Raw genomic sequence first — 27936 nt, forward strand, 5'->3', positions numbered from 1 at the left:
ACTTACGTAAAAATAGGTACATAAGTACGATTACAATTGCTGTTTAGCAAACTATCTGCGAAGAGCTGTCAAAGAAACAATGAGCTCATCAAAATGGCGGTCACGGAATCGTTTGCCTCGGCTGTGACCAGGCGAGCATGAAGCAAAGAGGGTTCCGCCGCCGCCCGCCCGCCCTTGCCGCGGGCCGTAGCAGCCGTAGCTACGAACTACGTCACAGCTGCTACGGCTACGAGGCCTCAAAGGAATACTTTAGGTATAATACGATGCTAAAATTTTTCTTTTTCTCTCTAACGTCTTGTTTCTTGAAGGTACACTTCATTATGTTTGTTCACTACATTATTAGCTCTACACTTTTGTTATGTTTTATTACTTGTAGATGTAGGTTACTCGATAAAATTATAATTATCAGTTTATTTATTTTCTGTACTTAATAACCTGTTTTTAAGTTTTATGGTATGATCTAAGTATAATATTTAAATATCAAAGAGTAATGTGGTATACATATTTCGAAAATGTTTTTTTTTAAATGAAAAAATCCGTGTCTTAACAAATAGAAAATTTTCTGAATGTTGAATATCAGTCCTAAACTTTTTTTGCTGGCGTCTTGTCACTAGGAGACTATCATGTACAAAGGGTAGAGGCTGCGAACTAATGATTTAAGTTCCTCCTATAACCACATTGCTTAGTGTTCACCAATTTTGTTTTCGTAGCAAGCATGTTACAAGAACTATAAAATCAAAATTTAAGAGTCTAGTTAATTTCTGAAAAAGTAACTCTTCATCTTTAGAAGTTGGTCATTTCGAATACTCAAAAACTTTTGAATTCTTACTAGGTACGACGTGCATAGAATAACATTCAGTGTAACATACTGCACGATGTTAGTGTGTGCGACACTAGCACACAACAACGCACCCCAGTGGCGAGTGACGTCACTCCTACCCTCCCACCCTCGCCGATAGTTAGGGAAACTATAACCACCTGTTCGTCGTCATGCCGCCCTGTTATTTCGCACTAGCTTACGCGGGGCGCCCGCGTTATTTGCTAGCTTCGTAGTCTGAGGGAAAATCGTAAACCTCTCGCGTTCTATGCGCGCCTGGTACCTTCGTAGCCGCGGCGTTACGTCACCGTGGAAATGCGCTAGCTTTTCCGTAGGCGCTCGTGTAGCAATGGAATGGTTCGTAGCGCTACGAAGTTTTTCGTAGCGGTTTATTGAATGATGATTTATTTTTCACTCTGATAAATTATGATTTATTCATGGTAGACTATTTAAGAGTGTTGAAAGATATGTTTCGTAGTATACAATTGTTGTTTTTGTTCTAGTCAAAACTCAGCTTGGCCATAGAAAAAAATATAACCGACTTTAAATGCGTGAACACAAAAAAAAACGAAAAATTAAAAAATTTTGATAATACCTATTCAAAAAAAAATTATCGTTCAAATTGGTTCATAATCGGCGGAGATATTGCGTATAAAAAAGTTCATCCCCAATTTTCCACCCTTGGGGGTGAAATATTTTCTTCAAATTCGCATGAAACCACCCTTTTGATAATACCTATTCAACAAAAAAATTATCGTTCAAATTGGTTTATAATCGGCGAAGATATTGCGTATAAAAAAGTTCATCCCCAATTTTCCACCCTTGGGGGTTGTCTTTTTTATTATTAAATTTAAATGGGACCACCCTTGAGGTATTACCTATACGCCAAAAAAAGATTTGTTCAAATCGGTTCATAATTGGCGGAGTTATCGCGTAACAAACATAGAAAAAAAAAACATACGGGTCGAATTGAGAACCTCCTCCTTTTTTTGAAGTCGGTTGAAAACGTTGTTCCGATAATACTAATTTGATATGTTTTAAGCTGAAAAAGTAGTTTTACTACAACTCTTTAACCATTACTACACAGCACAGAAAGTATTTCTGTATTTTATGCACGAAAATATTGTAATAGTTGCCCCACGTAAGACTGCGCGAGCTTTTCCTTGGGTGCTCTGATGTCTCATAATAATTTGTAGCAGCGAATTGAGAATGATAGTTTTATTTATTCTACATTATGTAAAAGGGAAAGAAAGTAAATTCTATTAATAGAATTATAATGCCTAGGACTAGGTATATCCTAATTAGTTTTATTTTAGAAAGTTGGAGTCACTGAAATGTTACAACTATTCGCTCTTTAACTTTTGCGAGGTGTAAGTAGGTTAATAATTTAGTATACAAACACATTGACTACGATGTTACGAGTACATATTAAATTAACGAAGTTGTACTAATTTTAGATGAGGAACGTTAGACATCCAATAGTCTACGAGTATATTCTCGAGTCATTATTTGTTCTTGACAAATCTAGCGACGAACTTGCGTAATTAATGTACTATCCAACTGTCGGCAACTATTCCATATAGTGCCTGTGGAGGTTTCCCGACTCTCTCGACTTAGCCTGTGTGTGTACCTTAAACTTTGTTTGTGTGAGTCAGTAGAGGGTTGACGCCCCTTGACGCGGGGTCCGGGGAGCGAGGTGAGGGGATTCTGAGGGATGGGAACGGAGATATCCTCCGTTTTCTGTGCCCCTGGTACAAATAACCTCCGGAACATTGAGATGGCGCTCTCGGCACGTGTAAAGGGATATTACTAAGGGAAACCAGCTTTTCCCGCAATTGGATCCTCAACTTAATTAAATAGATTAATTGCTGTACAATCAGTACCCGAAATAGAAGTCATTGTTGTTACACAAAGCACTGATATTAGTAAAATGAAATTCGTTTTATAATACCATCTAACAAAATTCGTTTACGCTAATTAATAGAGTAGGTAATTATTGGTTCATTGAGAAAACTTAAACATAGGATAACGATTTTATTATTCAACATTTACTCAAAATGTTTACCACTATGTTTACCCAATATTGTGCAAATAAATATTTGAATTTGAAAAATAATAATAGATAGTTTATAAGTATAACTTCACTATTTACAAAAGCCTATCCTAAAAGATGGCATTTACTTTAATAAACAGTAGAAACGTAAAACTCTATCTATCCTATTACACGGTTTTGCTTAATATGAATATTGAGAAAAGAAGATTTATAAAAACACGTTTTTAAATACTTCATTAAAAACATTTCAGTAGCTACGAAATCCTTCAGTAACTTTCGTAGCGGCACCGCTACATTCAGCGGCATCCGTAGCACAGGCTTTCCCGTTCGTAGCAAGCTCTCGTAGCTACGGGGTGGTTCCGCTTTGTATGCATCTACGACTGTAGATTGAGGCTCCAAGCACTTCCTATGTCCCTGGTAGAGTAAACCACAAGCACTACGGGACGTCACCATTAAATGGCTTTTTTCGTAATATGGGGACACTTAACTGGAAAACCCTGGAGAGGAAAATAAACGCCAGCTAAAAGTTGCATACTTTTGGTTACATACAACTGGTTGTTGTTTTAATATTATTATAGGAAAATAATTTAGAATGGAGAAAAAGTATGTTGAGTAAGTTGGTTTACTTTGATTTATTAATGATAGGATCAAACAAAGAAGGGAGGTATGAAACGAACTTATAGTTACAGATAAAATATGTTTTTTATTTTTAAAAGAGGGTTATACACAATTTTAATATGTATAAAAAATTAAAACATTGCCCCTAATAAGTTTTATGTGATTTGGGGAGTTCAGATATAATTTAAGTATATCTACCATCCCTTAGGTTGTACCTCTCGGTTGTACTAAGAAATCAGAGTTATTTGGAGTTAGGGGTCTAAATCTAGAATCTAAACATCGAGCCACCTCTTCGATTTCGATGAAATCCTAGTATTTAGGTAGGTACAGGTATGTGTAGATAGTACCAGACGGTCTCACACAAGGATAGCGCACACACATTCATGTACCTAACCTACGCATGGATCATGTTTAGGCTTAAAACGAAGTAAGCGAGGATATTAATATGCGTATGTATGAGTATGAGTATATTTACAGTTACCCAGATCACCGAATTATTTAGAATCTGTATTTTTAAATAGTGTAGTTTTTAAAGATTGCCTTCTAATCTAATGGGTTCTAACGGGATTATTTAAATATGGAGAAGAAATATTCCTTCTTGACATAGTTTTGTAAGCATGCAAAATCATTATGTTTTTTAATTTGTGTAAATAATATTACGAAACGAGAGTAAGCCGCTAGCTGTGGAATAAATAAATAAACGGTAAAATTATTTCCTTTTGTGATAGTAAAAAAATCCGTTGTCATGACAATTACAGCTTAATTAATTTAACAATACATTCAATAGTTTGTGAAACTGGGTCTTTCGATAAAAACACTTTTCGTAAAAGTTTAATCGTAACATTTGTAATTCCTTTCAAAGAAGAATTCCATATCGAAATGGCCGCACGTCTTCATTCATCACCTAAACCTATTAAAGTTACTATAAAACATATGTACTCGTAGGTATGAACAACAGTTTGGTAAAATCAATATTGAACCGAACTTCACACATCACAACTCTAATCGCGTGGCGGTCGATCGATGCTACCCCTCGTGACGTCATTGCCCAGTATTGATTTTTCGCACCCTACTTTTTAAAGCTTATGCGCTCCTGGTATCTAAGTATGCCGAGGAAAGCGTTTGCCAGGGGAAACTTGAGAAGGCATTCGGGAAATCTTGAGAAAAGTGCCCGCCTTAACTTTATTTTCCCAGGGAAAGAGAAAGAGACAAACGATGCCTGAAGAAAAATGAAAAGTTTGTCTGCGTTTATTCGCATGGGCGTTATATTTTTTTCAATCAGCGAGCTGCAAGTGCTCAATTCGAGTGCAGGGGGCTGTCAACATGATTATGTTTATTAAGGAAGTATTCCCGCATAACGAGTAAATTACCACGGTCGTGTCGTCCGCGAGACATCAGTTGAGTGTTCATTTGGCGGCCGCCTACTCGTCCGAGAGAGTTCGCTTCCACTCTATCCGCCGGTTAATCTGCCCGTTACCTCCTCGCGGGTATAGTCGCCTGGTACTCCCGGTTCAGTTTATCCGAAACGTTTATCCGTTTATATCCGGGTTATCTCGGACGGTTTAACCAAAATGGCATACCATCTGTTGCTATTACCTCTGATTGTGGGACTCGCCTCGGGCTACAGTGAAAACGGCTATTATTTCGAAAATCACAAGTATTGTGACGACTTGTCCCCATATTACGGTGATATTAACTTAGATTCAATAACTGGAGTTTGGTACGGCGTAGAAAAAATACCTCACCTGAAAGGTGAATACAAGATAGAGCATACGAGGGAGTGTTTCTATATCGACATAAAGGAACTTTATATTGAGGTAAATTGAATTTTTCTGGTACTAATACATGTTATTGGCTACTTTCCAATGCAAATGGTTTATTTAAATAATTCAGACACGAAAGAAAGCTTATCAGTTTCTCCTGGGATAGGCGTAGAAGCATTTTTTTAAATTACACTTCATTAAAATTACCAGTGTATACTTAAATATTTTGTTTACGTCATAAGTACTTATTTTTACGTTAAGTATATGGAAAGTGGGTACATGTTATGTGTGTGCTACTAGCACAGTTTAAATAAATCTTAAAAAAGAAGGAAATGCTTGTAAGATCAGAAATGCCTGCATGATCGGTGCTTGCCGTATGGCCTTGATTGTAGGCATAATTATGTATAACACGTCTAAGCCAACATAATTAATTATTTATTTATTGTTATTTCCTTCCCTTTGTCTAAGCTAGATTAACATTCCAAGCTGATAAATCTACAATTATTTATTGTTATAAACTAAAAAAAATTGCATCACTTTACCGTTAAGAACTATTTACATTCTTTAAAATGTGTGTGACTTGAGTAGCTGTTCTATTTTCGTTGATACCGATGCTGGTTGTACAGATAAACGTTACAGACATTTTGTTAAATCTGTTAGTTCTATTGTCTGTTATCCCTAATAAAATTACTAATAAGGTTATTGCAAGAGTAAAATATAGGTACGGGGTGAAATGAGTTATTATTTGAAATACATGCCTAAAGTTGCTGTTAATACAGCGTCGAATATTAGCATAATCCATCTTTCCCATACGCGGGGAACCTACCTACAGGACGTAGAGTTCACCGCGTCAATTAACGGGTTAATGGTGTCATCGGCGATACCTAGCAGCCACCACGAGACACTCTAATTAACCGCCTGCCTTCGGACGCTCAACACAAATTTAATTAAGCACAATTCAAAACTTTCATTAATCATGACCCTAACACTTCTAGTGTTACTCATCGCATTAGCCTACGCCACCAAAGTGGATTTTTGTCCGAATTTCAACCCAATACACGATTTCGACGAAGAAGCCGTATTGGGCATGTGGTACATACACGAATACATATTTCATAGGGAGAATAGAACAATAACTGAATACAACCCGTACTGTCCTGTGATACAGATTCGGAAGTTCGAGGATTATGTACATGGTGGTTTGATAAACAGAGACTTAGTGAGTTCTTTGGTGCTGTTTAGTTAGAACTTCAATTGTTTTTTTTCGAGATCAACAAAGAGGTTTGTTGTTCAAATGTTTTTTTTTGTTTTCTTATGTTTGCAATTTGTTTCAGCCTACGCCGCCGACTCCATACCCTCCGTTGACGAACTCTCCGTACGTGAACCGTCAGTTCGGTCTTCCGGAGCCCTACCGCGTGCGCCACTTTGTGCTGGAGTGGCATGAAGGGCTGTGGAGGGACGACTACCACATCAAGGTCAACACTTCGCACAAAGGCTTCTGGCCCACGGACGTGCCGGATAGGTGTAAGTTTGCATGTCATTATTTTTTGTTTGATTACCTTACTTTTACCAAATAGTAATGATAGGTACTCTTTTACAAAATATTGGCAACAGTTTACAGTCTCTTTCGTAGCAATGAATGCTAAGTATTCTACTGAAACAATGTTTCACTCAAAACAAACTTATGATTTTGAAAATAATGTTTGTGCCAGTAAATAAGAAAATTACAACAATGGTCGCCCGTCTGTACAAACCATTGATGAATTTATTGCTTCTTCTTCTAAAATCTGCTAGTCTAACTTATGATAATTTTTACATCATATCGAAACATCGTCTCCTCTATTGTAGTAAATTCTTATTATGTTTTTATGTATCGTTAAGTAAACATGAATGTGTTAAGTCAGGAAAGTCGTCATCGTAAAAGTAGAGACAGGCGAAATATTGTATGTGGCGTTCCAATTATCTATTTCGCCCACACTCATGCATTGTACTGTTTTTAATGCTTTTCATTTATTTGTTTCAGCCGTAGAAGATATGTACCGCTTTTTCGGCGGAGTCATTCAAGTGCTGAAAGTGGCCAACAACCACCTAGTTCTCAACTTCTGTATGAGGCTCCCTCACTCCCAACTATACAGCGTGGTGCTGTCCCGAAATGAGAACCAGTTGACTGCTGAAGACCTGGCCAGCATACACAACGTGTTCACTATGAAACACCTGTCTACTTCAGCTCTGAAGAGAGTGTGTGAGAATTCTGCAGCCAGCATCAGTGGGCCTTACTTCGTTCTTGTATCACTTTGTTTGATGCTGTGGAGATCTAGAGGGTAGATATGAAATAACAAAACGTTTTTCATGTAGTAATTTGACTGGGAATAAAAAAGTTTCATGATTGTTTGTAGTCTTCCATATCAGTGCTTAGACGTAGTTCCTTGTAAGTTGGATTTTAAATTATTTTAGACACGTATTTAATTGATATCATTAAGAAAGAATGATAGGGCGCAAAGTTTTGACCTGGTAAATAGTTGTTATTTTTTTTTAATAGACGATTATTATATTGTCTGTAAGCACTTTTAGTTAACAAGAAAGGAAAAAATAATCCATAGGTAAAGTGATTAAGTTAAGGACTATTTATTTCTGTGCCGTGTGTGTGTTAAATGTTATAAGACCAAAATTTTATAATGATATAACTTTTGATGTTTTGTATATCTATATTTTTGTATGGAATGTTTTACAATATCGATATGTATGAATCTCTAATTATACTATACATTTTTATATTTGATATTTTATTTGGCCCTTACTGTTTCCTACCTATCACCGTAGTATTTTTTGCAAAGGATTTTTCAATAAACCAATAAATTAAAAACACAGTATGTATGTTGTTTCTGAAGTAATTTTGTGAGAACATTATTTGAATGTGACCTTTGGACCTGAGAAGCAAGGATAGCCTGCATAACGCTGGAGTATGTCAAAGTTCACGAGTATGTAGGGCAAGTAACAGTTGTTAGAGCAAAGGTCATTTGTAGAGTCGAAAGCACACCTTCATCGTGCTATAGATTTTTTATACAGTTTGTTGGTTTTATCCCAGAAACTACTGGACCGATTTTATAAAATATTTTTGGGTTGGATAGCCCATTAATCGAGGAAGGCTTTAGGCTAATAACATCACCCAACAGCCGATAGGGGCGGAGCAGTAAAGATAAATATTGCAAATTAAACGGGAAATATTACTCAAACTATTTTCACGCGTACGAAGTTGCGGGCACACTAGTTCAAGATATGTTTTAATCTTTACCAGTACCTATGTATGTCTTACTAAAGTACCTACGTATCTTTGTAAATAAGGCGAGTTTGACTGCAAAAAACTTCTAATAAATATGACCTATCCTTATTGTGCGTAACCCTAAACAATTTGACAGTTTTGGTAGCACAAATACATAAACAGTAGATAGCCTTTATTTTGCACCGATGACCTATAAATTCAAGTAAACATACGTGTTCCGAAGAAAATAAACAAAGTGATTGGTTTCACGCATATTGATAATCATAATTACTGGGAATTATTAATGGGATGACATAAATAATGATAAGTTACAAAGTGCATAAGGGTTTTCCAGTTGCGTAATTGTTTATCTAGAGAGTAACTATACTCATAGTTTGCATCGTGCGGTCCACACAGCTTATGACCGCAGTCTGTGGAGGAACATTATCTGTGGTCGCGATCCTCATCAGTGAGGGACCGAGGAAGAAGAAGAACTATACTGAAGTCCATGATTATAGATTTTACCAGCAAATACGCCCCACTATCCAATTTTCATTGTGCACTTAAACCTTTTTTCGATTGCAATGCATAACTATAACGATATCACAGTGAGAGTACAGTATCTTACTAATATTATGAATGCAAATCTTACTAATATTATAAATGCAAATCTTACTATATTATAAATGCAAAATTATGTCTGGATGTCAACATGTTTGTTACTCTTTCACGCAAAAACTGCTGAACGGATTGATGAAATTTACAGTGTTATTGTTTATAACCCAGAATAACATATTTTAAAGGCTATAATTTATGACGATCTGTGACAAACTAAATTTCACGCGGGTGAAGCCGCGGGCAAAAGCTAGCGATTCAATAGATTTTGATATATACCTACTTTTTTTTATTGCTTAAGTTACCTACCTTATTTACAAGTTTGTTGACGATGTATGGCGCTTTCGTATACCTATCTATACAGTGTGAGTCACGTTAAAGTGTACATATGAAAATAGATGAAACTAGACCTATTTTTATCGACAAAAAAGAGGTCAAAAAATTTTTAAGATTTTTTTTTAATTTTTTATATAATTTTTTTTCTTCCAATTACTTATTGTAAAGAAAACGTAATAACTTTTAAACTAAGCGGTATATCCTGATAAAATAAAAACAGTAATAATGATAAATAACAGGCGATACTAAAAAAATACATAAAATACACAAAAAATGCTAACAAATAATAAAAAACGATACTTTAAAAAAAAATCTGCTTATAAATTCGTATTTTTTTGTTTATTTGATAAATTTCTCCAAAAAATGCCTGTATAACAGGTGGTTTTTATTACTTTTTATTATTCTCTATCGTATTATCTTTGTAAAACCAAAAATTTCATATCTCTATCGGTATCACAACATTTGCTATGATCGTTTGAACAAAGGCCTGCCACAACATTATTCTCCGCTACAGGTAGAGACAATTTTAATTTTAACTAAAATGCTTATTTTACTTCGAATTTTTTTGTTTTTATTTGAAATCTAACTTGCCTTTATCAAAATTACAAATCTAGAGCCATTTTCAGTTTCGTTGTTAACGAAGCGTTGAATGGCGCGCCCGGAGAGGCTTAGTTCAAACGATCATTGCAAACGTTGTGATAGGGATAGAGACATGCGATTTTTGGTTTTACGAAGCTATTACGATAGAGAATAATACAAAGTAATAAAAACCACTGGTTATAGGGGCATTTTTTGGAGAAATTTATCAAATAACCAAAAAAACACGATTTTAAAAGCAGATTTTTTTCAAAAAGTATCATTTTTTATTATTTGTTGGCCTTTTTTGTGTATTTTATGTATTTTTTAGTATTGCCTGTTATTTAGCATTATTACTGTTTTTATTTTATCAGGATATACCGCTTAGTTTAAAAGTTATTACGTTTTCTTTACAATAAGTAATTGGAAGAAAAAAAATTCTATAAAAAAATAAAAAAAAATCTCAAAAATTTTTTGACCTCTTTTTTGTCGATAAAAATAGGTCTAGTTTCATCTATTTTCATATGTACACTTTAACGTGACTCACACTGTATTATGAATGATCACAGGATCACACAGGATACGTCATGTGGATGTCACCTTATTAGTCACAGAGGTAAAGTGCAATTGCGCCATACTAGTCCACAACAATCTGTAACAATTCTTTAATTGGCCCAGGCGGTAGAGACCGTGCCTGATCCATATCGTGGCCAATAGTCCACGTGGCACCATGTTCCCACTGGTATTAAGTTTGGTGGTGGCGGGGGTCAGTGGTTTCTGTGGGGACAGCATCCGGTGGTCCCACCGGGTGACTATGGATGATGTTTATGGAGTGTGGTATGGAGTGGGATACGCCCAGCACACCCCGGATATGACAAATAAGCCTAATGAAGTCGGCTGTGTGACTCTGTACATAAACGATGCGACGACTGAAGGTCGAGATGATTGGCTCGATTGGTCCGTGAGTACTTTTATTGATTACGTGTTGATTTGTGTAGCTTATCAATTGTAAATCAATCGAATCGGTTTATTAGGCAAATGGAAATCTTTCTCACAAGTCAATTTAGATTATGCCTCATGCATGTTTATTTCCATTGCAATTTTATTTTTCTCTCGACACAGCACCGATACCGACGTTAGGGATGCCGAACCAAACATTGAGTATGCAACTTTTTTTTCGGAGATTCTGAATCTCCGTGATTAGGAATAAAAGGTTATCTTCCGCTTTCGTTTAGTGATTGATAACAATTAAAAAATATTCATGACACGAGGATGTGTTAGTTTGTATACCTACTATGATTTTTTCAATAACTTGCTTTTGTGCCTATTAGTTAACTGTGATACTTAAATGCTATGTTCTACTTTATTGTTACAGTTACTTCGAAGAAATTACTCAAATGAAGATTGGAAGTCTTACAAAAGCAACCCCTGGTCTGATACGCCTATGTCGGGCTCTTGGTTAGACATTCGGGTCCGAAGGAGAGTCAAAAGGGACATGTATAGCGAGAGGAGGCTGAGGATCATTTGGGACGAGGACGGGCAGACCATGGAGCAAATATACAACTATACCCCGGACGCCCCTGGCCTGTGGGTGGCGGAGAAGCGCCGGCCAGGGGAGCAAGAGATGATAGCCAGAGGAATTGGTTAGAAAATAACGCATTTAATTGACAACAGCCTAAATAGGCTGAGTTGCACCACCTGAGGTTAACCGTAAAAATAACGATAACCGGTGTTTTTTGTATTTGTTTGACAGACTTTGACGTTTGTTAAGTTAAAGTAAGATGGTGCAACCCAAGCCTTAGTAATCAAAGTTTAGCAACACACATCTCAAATCATCCCGAACGGAATTGATGACGTAGCATTCGCTAAGGGTTTTCCAAAATTCACCCTCTCCAAGGGCATAAAGTTTAATAAGAGAAAATCTGCGGGCAAAAGCTAGAAGATAATACAATAATTTGTGTCGCTTCACCTTTAGCCTCATATCGTGTTTTTCTTTCTCCAGACGTCTGGTATCCCGACGACCCACCGAAACACCCCGAGGTCATCCGCGTGCTGAAAGTGAACCAGCACATGATGATCATCAACCACTGCTCCGACATAGGGCCAGGAGGGATCTTCTCTCTCATCCTCAGGCGGTCTCCCTCCCGCATGGACCGTACAGAATGGTACAGCTTGCAGCGCCAATTCTACAGCTTCGATCTCCCGACCATGTATCGACATTCAACTATCTGTGCCGGCTGTGTAGCACACAGTTCGATAGTACGTATTTTGTTGTGTATTGCTATTTTGAAGCTTTTGTACAGATGTTAAATTAATTGTGAATGAAACCTACGTAGGTAAAATCATCTAGGTAACTCTCGAATTAATAGGGTTGTGATGAAAAGTTTCTGTTAACAATGATTAAAATTAAATAAAGTACCTACCACTAATTATGAACAATTTGGGTCTACCAATACCTTTATTTTATTTATATCCTATTTAGGTTATACTATTTATACAGACTAAATTAATTAAATGAGGCATACAAAGTGCCAAACAAATGAGGTTAATTTCAATTCACTTTCTATTCCTGTTGGTTTAAAGTCGTGCTAACTAACAGTCTAGTGAAGACACCTTACCCATTTGTAAATTTCATTTCATACTTGTAAGATGCATGAAGTTTTAGGCGATAAGGCATACCTATTTGAATGGCAGAACGCAATTATTTGTGTCACAGTAAGACGTTTCAGAATTAGGTTTCTGTTTTCATGTAAAGTTGTGACTCAAGTGTACTACATGTCTGAGTACATCTGTACGTCTGAAACGTAGCAATACATTCTGAAATTATGAGAAAATGTGTTTTATTTTCGACAAATACTAACTACATTATTACTATGCCTTTATTAAATATTAAATAATTAGCTCTGGTTGCTTCAGTAATTGCTTCAACAAATTGATACAAACACGGTTTGCTTTTGCAAAAAAAAATTGCCCGTAAGAGTACCTTTGCGATTCTAAACTTTTCGTTTTGTAACAGAACATTCGCAGAACAATCTTCTTCTACGAGTTCTTTGTCTACTACGAAATTAGCAAATTGAATTGTTTAAGCTTAAAGTATTGTTTTTGGAGTAGAATAGGACTGAAATATGAAGCTATTTTATAAGTTTCAAAATCAAATCATAGCTGTATCGATTCAGGCTAAATGCGCTTTACTTTATGATTGCGGTAACGCCCGTATTCACAAACATTACTGTGACGTCTCACAGTGCGCGTGGACGCACAGGGTGACACACGATACGAACCAAACACAGAGCTCTATTCCACGCTGTGCGTTCGATTTGCTGCTTCACTTAAGCAAGCATCGTTTGTGAATACGGGCGTAAGTCTGTTCAAGCCAGTAAGAAGTCTATGGTTGCGTAGCCTAGATACCTATATTTTTAGAAGAACCTTTTTTTAAAACAATTTGCCTAGCTCAATTAAGTCTAAACCTTGACTAAACTTCATAAAATCGTTTTTTAATTACGAAAAGCGGTAGATTGATGTAATTTTCTACAAGCTTACATAATTACTTATTTTGTCCTAAATAACTAAGGTTATTCTGACCAAGATAGGTGTCAGTGGACTATTAGTGAATTAACTTCTGAGGCACCCACGTCAACTGTTGTTTACGACGGACGTACCACTGACTCCTGACATGACCCTCGAGGCGGGTCGTGTCTCTAGTGAGATGGACAGGAACACCAGTTTAAGTACAAATTACATCAATTACACGTATTAAACTTCTTAACAGGACGATTCTAATGAGGATATCTGGACCTACACGTTTACAATATGACTAGGTACCTACATACTACAAATTAGATTGTTTAAAGTGCACGAGCACATAAAATAAATATCATACAATCTACCTAAATTAGAGATGGGCCAGTAATTATAGTAAACTAGCTGACCCGGCGAACTTTGTTCCGCCTTAATGGCAATAAATAAGCAGACTTTTTTTTTTAATTTCGAACGGGATAAAAAGTATCCTATGTCCTTCTCCTGGCTCTAAACTACCTCCCTGACAATTTTCAGCTAAATCGGTTCAGCCGTTCTTGAGTTATAAGTGGAGTAACTAACACGACTTTCTTTTATACAGTGTGAGTCACGTTAAAGTGTACATATGAAAATAGATGAAACTAGACCTATTTTTATCGACAAAAAAGAGGTCTAAAAATTTTTGAGATTTTTTTTAAATTTTTTATAGAATTTTTTTTCTTCCAATTACTTATTGTAAAGAAAACGTAATAACTTTTAAACTAAGCGGTATATCCTGATAAAATAAAAAGAGTAATAATGCTAAATAACAGGCGATACTAAAAAAATACATAAAATACACAAAAAATGCCAACAAATAATAAAAAATGATAATTTTTGAAAAAAATCTGCTTTAAAATTCGTGTTTTTTTTGTTATTTGATAAATTTCTCCAAAAAATGCCCCTATAACAGGTGGTTTTTATTACTTTGTATTATTCTCTATCGTATTATCTTTGTAAAACCAAAAATCGCATGTCTCTATCCCTATCACAACATTTGCTATGATCGTTTGAACAAAGGCCTGCCACAACATTATTCTCCGCTACAGTTAGAGACAATTTTAATTTTAACTAAAATGCTTATTTTACTTCGAAATCTTTTGTTTTTATTTGAAATCTAACTTGTCTTTATCAAAATAACAAATCTAGGGCCATTTTCAATTTCGTTGTTAACGAAGCGTTGAATGGCGCGCCCGGAGAGGCTTAGTTCAAACGATCATTGCAAACGTTGTGATAGGGATAGAGACATGCGATTTTTGGTTTTACGAAGGTAATACGATAGAGAATAATACAAAGTAATAAAAACCACCTGTTATAGGGGCATTTTTTGGAGAAATTTATCAAATAACAAAAAAAACACGAATTTTAAAGCAGATTTTTTTCAAAAAGTATCATTTTTTATTATTTGTTGGCCTTTTTTGTCTATTTTATGTATTTTTTTAGTATCGCCTGTTATTTAGCATTATTACTGTTTTTAATTTATCAGGATATACCGCTTAGTTTAAAAGTTATTACGTTTTCTTTACAATAAGTAATTGGAAGAAAAAAAATTCTATAAAAAATTAAAAAAAAATCTCAAAAAATTTTTGACCTCTTTTTTGTCGATAAAAATAGGTCTAGTTTCATCTATTTTCATATGTACACTTTAACGTGACTCACACTGTATATACAAAGATATAGATTAGGTATATCCATTGTAGTGCAGGAAAACTTCCTCACGAAAATTTTTCCTTTAGACATTTTATAAAAGGTTTACAATCTAATAACTCTCGTTACATAGGTTAATTTAAAAGTGTTTATTAAATGAAAATATTTACATTTTATTTCAATAGAATACTGTCTGTCGTTGGTCTGTAAAAAATGGAAGAAATGTGGTTATATTAAGCCGATTATAGTAAATAAATAAATATGTAGGTGGAATATGAATTAAAATTAAGAAAAAAACGGGAGAGATTATACATCTCTCCCGTTTTTTTGTCACCGTAAAATTGTGAATTCCGTCAGATTATAATCTGACGTAGTTAAATTACAATCTAACCTAACCTAACCCACTGTTAGTTTACAATCTAACGCGTTATATTATAAACTGAAAGAGTTTACAATTTCACGTTGACATAAACGTACTTTTTACCCTATTCAAAAAGAAAAATATCCGTTATGCTGACGTAAATAATAGTCCAGTCATTTAAGCTTAAATTAGGTAAGAATCTCGGAATTCGAGATACCCAGCTGTAAGTCTGTAAATACTTGTACCCTAAAAGTTGTCTCAAAACCTACATATGGTAGGGTGTAAGCAACTATTAAATTTTAAGGTCAAAGGTCACAAAAATCGGTTTTTTGCGCTTTTTTTGGAAATATCTTATTTCCTATGGGTTTTTTGCTATTTGTATTTATTATCAATATTGTAGAATACTAAATTCTCTACAAATTTTGTACAAAAAAAAAATTTATACGGTGAACCGTTTTCGAGATAGAGGGCGGCCGCTAGTACCTACTTATAATAAATCTGTAGAGGTCAATTCTATACATGAAATATATTTTCAAAATAACTATCAGGGGGTGATTAGTGATCGATACTGATGCCAAAAATGCAATCAGTAAAATTTTTGTCTGTCTATCTGTCCGTCTGTATGTTCCTTATAGAAACAAAAATTACTCGACGGATTTTAACGAAACTTGGTACAATTATTCTTCATACACCTGGGCAGGTTATAGTATACTTAGGAATTCCCACGGGAACAGGAATTAGCGGGAAAATCCTTTTGTATGAAAAATCTAAACGCTTAACGGAAGTTAGACGCTTGAAATTTGGCATGTAGGTACCTTAGTAAACTTAAAGCTTATTTACAACAAGGAATTCCCGAAATTCCCACGGGAATTAGCGCTTAAGGTGACCTGAAGTGATGCAGTGACCGCGCGCTCTCCGCCCTCTATCTCGAAAACGGTTCACCGTATAAAAAAATTTTTGAAGCAAAATTTGTAGAGAATTTAGTATTCTACAATATTGATAATCAATACAAATAGCAAAAAACCCATAGGAAATGGGATATTTCTAAAAAACGCGCAAAATACCGATTTTTGTGACCGTTGACCTTGAAATTTAATAGTTGCTTACACCCTACCATATGTAGGTTTTGAGACAACTTTTAGGGTGTCAATATACACGTATTTACAGACTTACAGCTGGGTATCTCGAATTCCGAGGTGAACTTACTATAATGACTGGACTATAATATTAGGCAGTGCGAATCCCAAACAAACGCCTACATCTAATTCCGTCGAAACAAAGACGCTCGAATACAACGAATTTATGCCTTTAAATTAAAATTTATTTATTCTCGCAAAGAATATGCGAATCTTTAGGTCTCGGGCTTTTGCTTTGCTCTGAAAGGAAATAAAGTGGGATTTCGAAGTAAAATTGAGCTGAGGGAAGAATATTTTCCTTTTAATATCCGACGGCGTGGGCGGTTTCTGTTTTAACTAGCGTATTTATTTTTAGGTATAAAAGAAGCGTTCATTGTTTTTAAAAATAAATCGAGTTGCGCGAAAAAGTATACCTAGTTAAATAAAAGGTTAGTTAAGAATTGAACAACCTGAAAGAAACTAGGATAAAAAAGTTGTCTGTATAAAGGCAGGTTAGTAAGTTGAGACTTATTAAAGAGCGAGCCATTTGGCGAATCTAACGTTAAAAATAAACGCTAACTCAAAATAGCGAACTTGAGAAGGAAACAAATTGAAATAAATTATACTAATGAGATGAAATATGACTTAGGGAGTATAAAAGCTGTAATGAAAAATAAAAAACAAAAATTATTATAATACATTCTTAAAAATACCAGATTGTATTAATATTATGTTATTGTTGTTTCCAAATGTTTTTAAATAAACAAAAACACCCATGTAATAAGTGGTAATAAACGCACACCTCCATGTAAGTTAATACTGGTCCACATTATTTCCCGTCCTTAGAGAGGAAACGCATAGGCGCAAAACTACCTAAGTAAAAATGTGTTTTTACATTTTTGTTTCCCTTAATGAAATAATTTATGTTTAAATTATTAATGGAATGTTTTCGATTAATACACTTATGTTTATTGTTTAACCTGTATCAGACTTTATAAACACCTCTACGTCCTGGGCTCTATATGTATGTATAATATAATGTCTTATCAATTTAAATAATTTTGATAAATAGTCGAAGCCAGTACAGGGAACTGATATTAAGAATCGTAATTGCTTACATGGTGTAAAATAACAATAAAAATATACTATACTTACTTAATTAGCATGCTTAATAAAATATAAGCAAGCATTCCTTTAAAACTTAAAAACAGCACTTACGCTGGTTGGAGCCCCGGCCCTGTATTAAAATTGAGCTTAATTAATTTACTTCCCAGTCTCATAGTGATCTCGGAGCAGTCACACATCGCATCTACTCTGTCACGCGACGCATCGAAAGCGAAAACAAAAAAAAATGTATCGAATACTCGCGATCGTCATTTTTTCTACCGTCGAATGCGCGAACTATCAGCGATACGGCGAAACGACAGGGAAGTACCCAGCGTATTCCACTATATCCAATTTATACGAACAGTTCCCGTACAAGGCTAACTATGGCAGTGAGTCCAACTTCCCCGAGGTGACCAGGTACCCTAACTACAGTCCTGGATATTCGACGCCTAGCTACAACACTTATAATACAGGAAACAATGGGAATACAAACAGTTATTATAATAAGCCAGGGTACGGAGTTAGCACGCCAGGGTACGGTCAAGAGTATGGAGGATACAGTTCATATGAGATGCCATTTATGAAGGACATAAGAGACTACTGCGTGAACAGGTCTCCCCAGACCGGGATCCTGGTGGACAATCTGATGGGGATTTGGTATGGAGTGGAGTTCGTGCAGCATCTAGCAGGGGACTCTAGGGTGGATTACACGAAGACCTGCATCGTGATACACATTTCAGAGCCTATGGAACACGTGAGTACATTATTAACTTTCATGCACGGAATAATTAAAATCAGCATAACTCTATGTGCCTAGTGAAAGAATTTTGATTTGAATGTATGCGGACATACAGTTAATACATTAATATTCAACTAAAGTAGAGTTCCTATTTGTAAAATAGTGAAAGAGAAAAGAGAACACTTTACTTTATAGCTCTTTTACTACGATACTTAATAGGTTTTGGATACCTAGAGCTGATTTTATAGTAAGTAAGTAGTAACATAATTAAAGCGCACTGGAATATACTATACAAATTTATTTATACCTAATTGGATAGGTATAAGTGGATAGTATTCTTATTGCACACTTTTACACTCGTACACGGTGATTTTGTAAACAGTATCCATTTTTTTTATAAGTTCTATAGAACAGTTGAATAGAACAATCGTAGTATTTTTCGCAAAAAAATATTGAAATCTAATTCGCTACCTTTATCTCTGTGAATATGGCAAGGATGCAAAGTAACACCGTGAATAACAAGTAATGTTTTGACCATAGATACGAGTGTAAGATGTTCTGTATTCTAAAGACTAACACAAGAAATATAAAAGTTACCTGTTTACTGACAAAAATTGCTTTATGACATTTAATTCGCCCTATATACATGTTTAATGATTCAATTCGAAAGGTGGGTAAGCAATATGTATCTCTACCAATATAGTTACTTACATATTAAATGATTCATTAAGTCATTCGAACGGTGGGTAAGTTGAAAACCGTAGTATTGGAAGATTTGTACCTAAACCTACATCATCTCATCATCATCTCTCTGTCTCATCACGTGAAACAGGTTTTTCCTTTTTAAACACCTACTTCGTAGTTATTTTCTCTGTCCTCATAAAATTCCGTTTAACCTCCACTCTATTAAATTGGCCCAGATCTCTACTAAGCCTCGGAGTTCAGTTAACAATCACAATTAGCCGTCTTCATTCACATCTTGATCAATGTGACTTACACCGGCTCTATTTGTCCATAGACTCAAGAATAAAAAGTATTGACAGGAATAAAAATAAAAATAATTTCAGGAATAAAAATAAATTCTTTTAAATCTCAAATCATCTCAAATCGATGCTAGGTAATTTCATCATTTCAGCCACAGGACGTCCACTGCTGAACATAGGCCTTACCCAATGACTTCCATATCGCTAGGTACTTATCTACTGGAAATTTAAAAAACAGTATAGCCTGACCAGGAACATAAAAACCCTGGCATAGAGGCGCGTCAATTGCATTTGATAGTGCAACACTGAGTACAGTCGTACCTGTGTTAAATTAATAGGCTAACTTTATGTATCAGGATTCAGGATTACGTCCTAATTTGATATTTTCATAAATTAACGAATAAAGATTATATAGGTAACCTGGTTTAAATAAATTAAATGAAACCATCAATCGAGCTAGTAGGATTTATTTTATTATTCATCAATAATCAAATTCAGAACTTGAATATTCAACTGCAATGTCTGCTCATGAACGCTTCAAACTCGGTACTTCTTTCCCAATTCCATAAAATTCAACACTTAGAAAGTGACAAAAATCTTTAAAATAGGTAGTTGAAACAAACCACAGCTAATTTTCATAGTGGACTGTACTATGCGATAAACATGTCAGTCAATTTGACAACCTTTGTCGGAAACATTATTCAATGAAAATATTGTCCGAACCCTTAGTATTTCTCTTCGACAAATACTTTAACACATTGTGAACCACTTTTCTTTCACGACTATAAAAAGATTTTAGCAATTTAATTCACAAAATCAATTGCGCACATTTAAAATAAAGTTTGTTTACACTTTGACAGCAATAGACTGACATGCAAGGTGACATGTCAATGAAGTTTTCAGTTACTGTTGCCATTAAAAGAAATTAGTACCATTAGTTTTCCGCAACATGGCGAGGGTTTTTATGTTCCTGGTCGGGCTATACACAGATTTAATTCGTTCTGGGGAAAGTCTCTACAGTGTGTTCTACCCACACATTTTACTTATTTTTTTAAGTTTTTTTCACAGGTTACCTTGTGAAAAAAACTTTCTACATTTTTATTTCGATGTAACGCTAATGATGCTTAATATGTCAAATAAAATGAAAATCTTTAGTTAAGTTAGCTATCCTAAACGAGTATTACATTAAACTCTATCTTCAATTAAAAAAAGTTACTGTGACTGCCAAGATGATATTTTCATACAGACTCTTCCAATCATCTGGGTTTTTTCTGGCAGCCCAGGTTGATGGGAGATCTGCGAGCACTTAAGTGTGGGGTCAAATGCGATAGCATCAGGCAGTGAGTCAGGCGCGCGCGCCGCCGCGGCTGTCCAGTCGGCGATCACTTAAGCGCAATATTTAGACGCACGCACGCGCGACTTTTGAATAAAAAAAAAAGAACAAGTATTTTACTCGCGAACTGAGATGTGATATTTTTGAAAATGGAGCGTCTAGCTTCTTTATTAGTCCTGTGGATCCCTTTTGCATCGGGAATATCAGTGCTCAATTCAACAGAAGGGAACGTTACCATATCGTGTGCTCAAGAGCACGAGTACGACCACCTGGATATCAGAGAAGTTACGGGGAAGTGGAAGGTGGTGCAACTGTACATGCACTTAGGGATGGAAGGAGTGACCATGTACAACAGTTGTCCCGTAACGACTATATGGGAGGCCGACGAGTTTCCAAGGTCTACTTATGGGGTATGTAATTAAAAGTGGTTTATTGTTCACCAATTACAAACATGAGACAGAAATGGTGCATTTTATGCTCTGCCGTCTATGAAAGAAGATGAGTAAATAGCTATAAAACATAGGTACATTATCTTGGTGCTTACAAATGTTTGTTGTATTCATTGCATACTTTTTCAGCTTGGTAAATAGAACCGGGAGTATAAAATGAACGTTATTTTTGTAATATACCTAATATGGATTATTTACTTTTACTAAAATATTGCGGCGTCTGACAAAATTTACACTAACCTTATATGTAGTAAGGTTATATTTATACAGATGTTAGAATGGTAAGGCTTATCTACCTCTTGGTAGAAGGGTAGGTTTACTTATTAATCAGTGCGACACTTACATATAGAAATTGGTACATAAGTGAATGTATACGTAAGGAAGATTTTAATGTGGAAGGACATTTTAACACTACTTACCTGCCTGTAATTGTTATGATTTAGATTCGAAACATCTCTCGTAACGAATTACTTTAAATGTACCTACCTACTTTTACTAGACATTACTACAGATACTGATGCCAGATTGTATAAACACCATGATTTGGCGAGAAACTGAAATAATAATCTATTAGTAACGCTCCTTTTCCGGGTTTACTGAAAGAGAGCTTCCAGTAATCATAATTTAAAATGTGTATACCAACGGCAATATATGTTTTGTAATAACTACAGTTTATTGATGCAAAATGCAATAATGTTTATGAAATGGTAGAGTTTGATAAGTGAGTACCTAGGATGGAAATCCCGATTTCTCGAGGCTGGCTGGGTCATGTCATGACAAGTACATGATAAAACCCAGAAGGTACTTGTTTTTCTTACTTAAGAATTCTAGATTATGAGTAAATAATAAACAAACTCCGAGCAATATAATGCCTAAATGTGACTTAATTGCAAAAATAAGTTCTTTACACATCGCTATCGCCTGTCTGGGTGTCAGTCTAAAAGCGTCAGTGGTTAATTAATGTGTGGGCGATGATGACCCAGTAAGACGTGATATCAATTTTTATATTTCTCCGATTTCATTTTTCATATACCTAAATATAGAGCTAAGTAAAGCACCACATATTTTGGGTACTTATAGCGACTACGATGCGCTGTAATCTGGTGCAATTTATCTTGAAAAGGTAGTTCCGCACAGATCCAATCGGTAATGATTAGCAGAAATTGATCTAACGTAGAAGACAATCGTGCTCTCTAACGGTCATAGTTATTGATAATACCTGTGCAGAATTCTGGCAGTTGAAAATGTTTACTTTACAGTTGTCGACACTTTACATTTGCGCAGGAGTCTATTTACATTATCTACTTATACCTGCTAAAGTAGTGATGTTTCTTCGGAGAATCAAAATAACGATGCTGAATAATACAACACGTTGCTTTATGCGAATTTTAACTGCACTTAGCCGTTTATGAAGTAATTGTCGTATTGACGGGGAAGTCCCCTCGCCCATCCTATGACATATCGGCCCTAATACACCATCCTGTTGGTCTTCCTTTCACACTGGCATCAAGTTCCGCACACCTAAAATCCATAACTACTTCCATACTATCCGTATCCAATATTTCCATTCTGACTGTTACCTTTTCACGCTTGAATATCGATTTGATTCATTTTGGTTAGTATAGAAAAAAAGTAGGATAGTTTTTATCAGTTTTTATCCCATTTTTGAGAGAAGGACAACCGCACCATAAAGTCTTTTTGAAACAGATGTGTAATAAATAATTGATGATGAGCATTTAGTATTTAATTTTACTTACTTCTTATTTAAGATCTATGATACTTATGAAATTTGAATTATCATCATTCATTTTTCACTTTAACTCTAACTGCATTTATTTAACTCAAAGGTTTAAACGCGGATATAGGAAATTATTATTTTAATAACTTAAAATACGTGAAAAATATGCGTTTGTCGCTACTGTTTACATTATTGTTTTTTGTGTGCATTTTATCACAATAAGCTCTACATTGCAAGGACCGATAAAAAAGCATTATCATGTCGTAGCTCCCAAGGTGAGGTAGGTACTTCCTTATCGAAGTATATAGTTTATAAGACTAGGTAGGTATATGTGCCTACTGAAAGTATTATGTAGGTACTTTAACTTTTCAGAAATCTACCCTACCATTTTTTTTATTGTCTAAGATACTTTTAAAAATATCAAATATCAATAACTTGGTTTAAGAACCTGTACAAATTGCTACGGTATAGTTAGTGAATATGTACAGAATGCTCTCTAGGATGTTAAAGCACTTGGCCGTTTTTCAAGAAACACCTTGGTGCCTGTTTGTTTTTTGTGATCACTGATCCTTGAATTATAAAGTGCTAACACAAACGTAGTATGAAACCTGAGATGTCAATTAACACTTCAATTTCAAGATAACAGCAAAATTATCAGTGCGCGTTTAGTAATTCTGCTCATTTTTTCATAATTAGGTATTTTTTTAAACAATTATCAGCTTTTATGCCTGCAGTTTCGCTCACATGGATTTGCTATTCTGATTTGCACGAAGGGGTAACTAACATATCTATCCTTCCTCATATTTTAAGGACTATACTTACACACGTAAAAATGCTCTCGAACGACATTCCAATTAAGCAATACAACTAATCAACTCAACACATTGCTTAATGACTTATAACGACAAAGAAAACTTTACACTCCACTGAACACAAAAACAATGCATCGATATTCAGTACGTTAGTCCTCATAGATCTCTCGGATGAGTCGCCCTCAGCACTTTTGTTAATTAACATTTGTCCAATAAGTACTTAATTGATGGACCTCTGTGTCAGAACCTCCTACGTGAGTCACCCACGAGCATCTAAAGGTCAAACTGTCTGACCTATTTAATCCACTACGATTGTCTCTACATTTTAGAAGATAACTGTGAGGTGAATAAAGATGACTCTTGTTTGAATGATGGCTGTTTTTTAACTTGAATTCAATTCTTTGATCATTGATTTCAATTTAACTGCAATAATGCAAATAATACCTATACCCTTCAAAGTTTAAACGCGGATGTAGGAAATGATTTGTTGAATAAGTAGGCATACAATGTAAAAAATATGTTTACATTATTGGTTTTTGTATGCATCTTATCGCAATATGTATATAAAACCTTGCAATTGTTGCAAGGACAGGCATGGTCACTTATTGTGGTGATATAAATATAGACATTATCATGTCGCAGCTTCCTTATTGAAAAAACCCTCAATAGTTGTCTATTTCTATATCGATTAGAGCTAAGTATTTTGTAGCAAGTGTAGCTAGTTAGTATTCATTGTGTCTTTCTTGCGTGAGATGGGTGTCATTTAGGTATTGGTGGCATTGCATTGGTTGGTAAACTTGAAATATGTAACTAATTAAGTAAAAAAAAGTAGTCAAGAGTCTAAACTCTAGTTAAATAATATTGTGTAATTGTATCAACAGTGCTTGTTAGTTAAACTATTTTTCCTTTGGTAAGTAAGTAGGCTTTGTAGTAGAGTCACGGTAGAGTAGTTAAAGGGCAGATATAGTATAATAAAACACCAGGTCTTGTCAAGCTTTTTTATAAATAAATACCCTGTCTTTTCCAGCCTTCAACTGAGAACCAGTTGTTCCACGTCCAGCACATAAACGCCAGGTTCCGCCAGCAGTTCAGGCACCTCCGACTGCTGTGGGACGAGGCGGGGCAGACCATCGAATACGCGCTGTACTTCAAGAATGACTCTGCTGGGTACTGGCAAGTCTACGATGGACAGAACGGTAAGCTAATGACATCACTCTACTACACTCTACAGTAGGAACACGACCCTAACAATTGTTAAGTTACATTAGTGAACATTTAGCCTACACTCTCCACGCTCGCTTGTCAGACTGGTTGGAGGGACCTATAATTCTTCCTGTGCCTCTTACGATATCCACAGGAAGAGAGAGGAAAATCCACTTAACAGCGTGCTCTATGTTGTCACAGTCACTGGACATGTAGATTAAATTAATATGGGTCGTGGACATATATTTGATTGTCCACGTAATGTGGTGCATGTAGTCTACCTATACAGGGTGGAAACGATAACTATCGATCACTCGATTATTTCTAAACTAAACTACACATCATATCGAAAAACTGGTTAATGATCCTGAAAGTGCTTCACGAGCCCTTTCAAATGGTATCAATAATAGGTTGCAGAATAAACTGGATCTCTCCGAAAATTCAATGTTTCCAGCTTCCATACTAAATGTATGCCAGCCACAATATAATATTAGAAGTGATTTTTTTTTATTAATTAATAAACTTTTAAAATGAACTCGTAAATTACATTCTTATTGGAAATTATTTATGGATAACATTAGTTTTAGGCTTTACTGCTATAATATTATCAGTAACCGAGTGCCATGCCTGTGGTAGTACTAAATGTATGGAACTTCGAAACATTGAATTTTTGGATAGATCAAATTTATTCTGTAACCTAATAATGATACCGTTTAATAGAGCACGTGAAGCACTTTTACTTAAGGATCAGTAAACAGTTTTACTATATATTGTATAGTTTTTAATATTTTGAGGCTTTTCTAATAGTTTATAAATAATCGAGTGAGATCACTTATCGTTTCCACTGCATGGTACATACCTACTGTCCATAGGTTTTACTACCATAACTTCTGTCACCTAATTCACTTAGCATAGGGGGAAAGTTCCATCTTACGAATTGGGGCATCTCCTTTATAAGAGCAACTCAAGCTATTAATCGTTGAATGTCCGATGTCCAGCATTCATGTCGTAAATTGCTTAATTTGAATACAACTGCTTGTTGATTGCTTGCATGCGTGATGATCCAGAACTTTAGTGCAGTACCTCTATTACGAAAAACTTTCGAGTTCGTTTCGTTTGCGTATTCAAAGTGCCATCGAAAAATTTTGTATGAAAAATTAAACAGCGCCCCCTAGGGCGGCTATAATATAGGGGGCGCTGTTTAATTTTTCATACAAAATTTTTCGATGGCACTTTGAATACGCAAACGAAACGAACTCGAAAGTTTTTCGTAATAGAGGTACTGTGCTCTAAGGTCATAACTTCCTAAGGTAACTTAAGCACAATTGTATTGCGTTACCAAGTCTTTCCATTTTGTCATATCTTATGTGGATGCGACAGGAGACATTTTGCAAAAAAAAGATAATAATTTGATGTCAACTGTTGAACCTGAAACTGTAAATTAACATAATTTGTAAATTAGCTAATCAACTGCTTGTTTTAGAACAAACAAGTTCGTATGCTCACACTTGAATGAACTTCTTTTTATGTAATGGAGAATCAACGAACCGTATTGTATAATACATTACGAGTATTATAACAAAATTCAAAACAATATTAGGAAATTGCTGGTTCTTTAAGACAATGTTTACATATTTAAAGCTCAATTAAGAAATTGTTGTTTAATTTCAGGAACATTAACCAGCAGACCGAACTACCAGCAGTTCAGCGGTACTATCCAAGTCCTGAAGGCTGTGCATGGCCACTTGGTACTCAGCTTCTGCCAAGAGGCCAGCAACGGGCGACCAGCCCAGCTTTACTCCGTACTCTTCTCCCGAGACCCTGTTACCTTGGCCAGGTGGGAAATCGAATCTATCCACACCATACTTCAAAACAAAAAACTGTCGGTGGCTTCTAGAAGAATGGTGTGTGGAAACAGCGCAGACAAACCCATACAAAGCATTATGGTCATCTCAGTCCTATCTTGCCTCCTCGCTTATGTTATCGGTTCGTCATAATATTCTAAGAATCACCAATTAAAACGACGATCTCCAAATTGCGAAACGTCTATTTTTAGAATTAAGTACCTACATTAAAAACTGAAAGCGACTTATCGTAATGTATTATTTTATTGTCTGTTATTTTGTAAATGTTGATTTTATATTGAGTGACTCATCTGGGCGAATGTTTGTGTGAACTGATATTGTTATTATTATTAAATTACTGATTTTAACGTTTTATTATGTCGATGTGTATAGGTATTTTGCTCTTAAAGTGTCCTTACTTCTAATAACTGTAGGTAGAGTCAGTAATTTGGATTTGATTGTACGAAAATAAGCAGGTATGAGTATACATATTTCATTGTAATACACAATACCCAAGTATAATAGAGAGTTCTTTGACTCGGTTTGCAACCAACGTCTTGTTTGCAGAAATAATTCGTATGTACCTACTAACAAAGAACTATGACGGATGATGAAAGACCACATTATGGGCTTGTTGTGTAAATGTGACGAAAAAGAAACGAGCCAAACTAAACATGGAAACTATGTAATAAATAAGTTACCTTTCTTAGTTAAAGTAATTTTATTTGCCAAAGATGATTTACGTAGTAGTAGGACCTACCTAAGAGGTTTATTTATTGTAACTAGCTATAATATATTGACAATGTAGTAGATTTAATATACTTACATATTTATTTTATATTAAATATAAAACTTGAAATGTTTATCAACCTAGTATTTTATTTAGTGTTGACCTACATACAATATACCTACAATAATAAGATTCAGTGAATTAGCACTTATTTGACAGACGTGTATCTACCTCGGGCCCTAACAGCACACCCCGCATTGGCTTTTAGTCGGCCGATACCTAC

At 35.2% G+C, this 27936-nt stretch overlaps 3 protein-coding genes across 5 annotated transcripts; all 3 read left to right on the forward strand.

Annotated features, from left to right (window-relative positions):
• The first annotated feature begins 4870 nt into the window (after positions 1–4870).
• LOC135086614 (uncharacterized) lies at positions 4871–8023 on the forward strand. Its single transcript, XM_063981365.1, has 3 exons — positions 4871–5305; positions 6586–6775; positions 7275–8023. Exons 1-3 carry the CDS (start codon positions 5060–5062, stop codon positions 7574–7576), a joined length of 738 nt encoding a protein of 245 aa, XP_063837435.1. The 5' UTR covers positions 4871–5059; the 3' UTR covers positions 7577–8023.
• A 2683-nt stretch (positions 8024–10706) lies between these two features.
• On the forward strand, positions 10707–12704 carry LOC135086622 (uncharacterized). Its single transcript, XM_063981376.1, has 3 exons — positions 10707–10998; positions 11413–11680; positions 12040–12704. The coding sequence occupies exons 1-3, from the start codon at positions 10768–10770 to the stop codon at positions 12345–12347; spliced, it is 807 nt and encodes a 268-aa protein (XP_063837446.1). The 5' UTR covers positions 10707–10767; the 3' UTR covers positions 12348–12704.
• A 5282-nt stretch (positions 12705–17986) lies between these two features.
• On the forward strand, positions 17987–27792 carry LOC135083411 (uncharacterized). 3 transcript variants are annotated; one of them, XR_010259600.1, is made up of 4 exons: positions 17987–18576; positions 24904–25072; positions 26751–27608; positions 27640–27792. XR_010259600.1 is itself a non-coding variant. In XM_063978154.1 (3 exons), the coding sequence occupies exons 1-3, from the start codon at positions 18067–18069 to the stop codon at positions 27074–27076; spliced, it is 1005 nt and encodes a 334-aa protein (XP_063834224.1). In that variant the 5' UTR covers positions 17987–18066; the 3' UTR covers positions 27077–27792. The 3 variants fall into 3 exon arrangements, 2 of the variants coding, with proteins under 2 accessions (XP_063834224.1, XP_063834238.1); XM_063978154.1 differs by having other exon boundaries at positions 26751–27792; XM_063978168.1 differs by lacking the exon at positions 17987–18576 and adding an exon at positions 20920–21287 and having other exon boundaries at positions 26751–27792.
• Positions 27793–27936: the final 144 nt, after the last annotated feature.

This window comes from Ostrinia nubilalis, chromosome 2, assembly GCF_963855985.1.
Source record: "Ostrinia nubilalis chromosome 2, ilOstNubi1.1, whole genome shotgun sequence".
Classification (NCBI taxonomy): domain Eukaryota; kingdom Metazoa; phylum Arthropoda; class Insecta; order Lepidoptera; family Crambidae; genus Ostrinia; species Ostrinia nubilalis.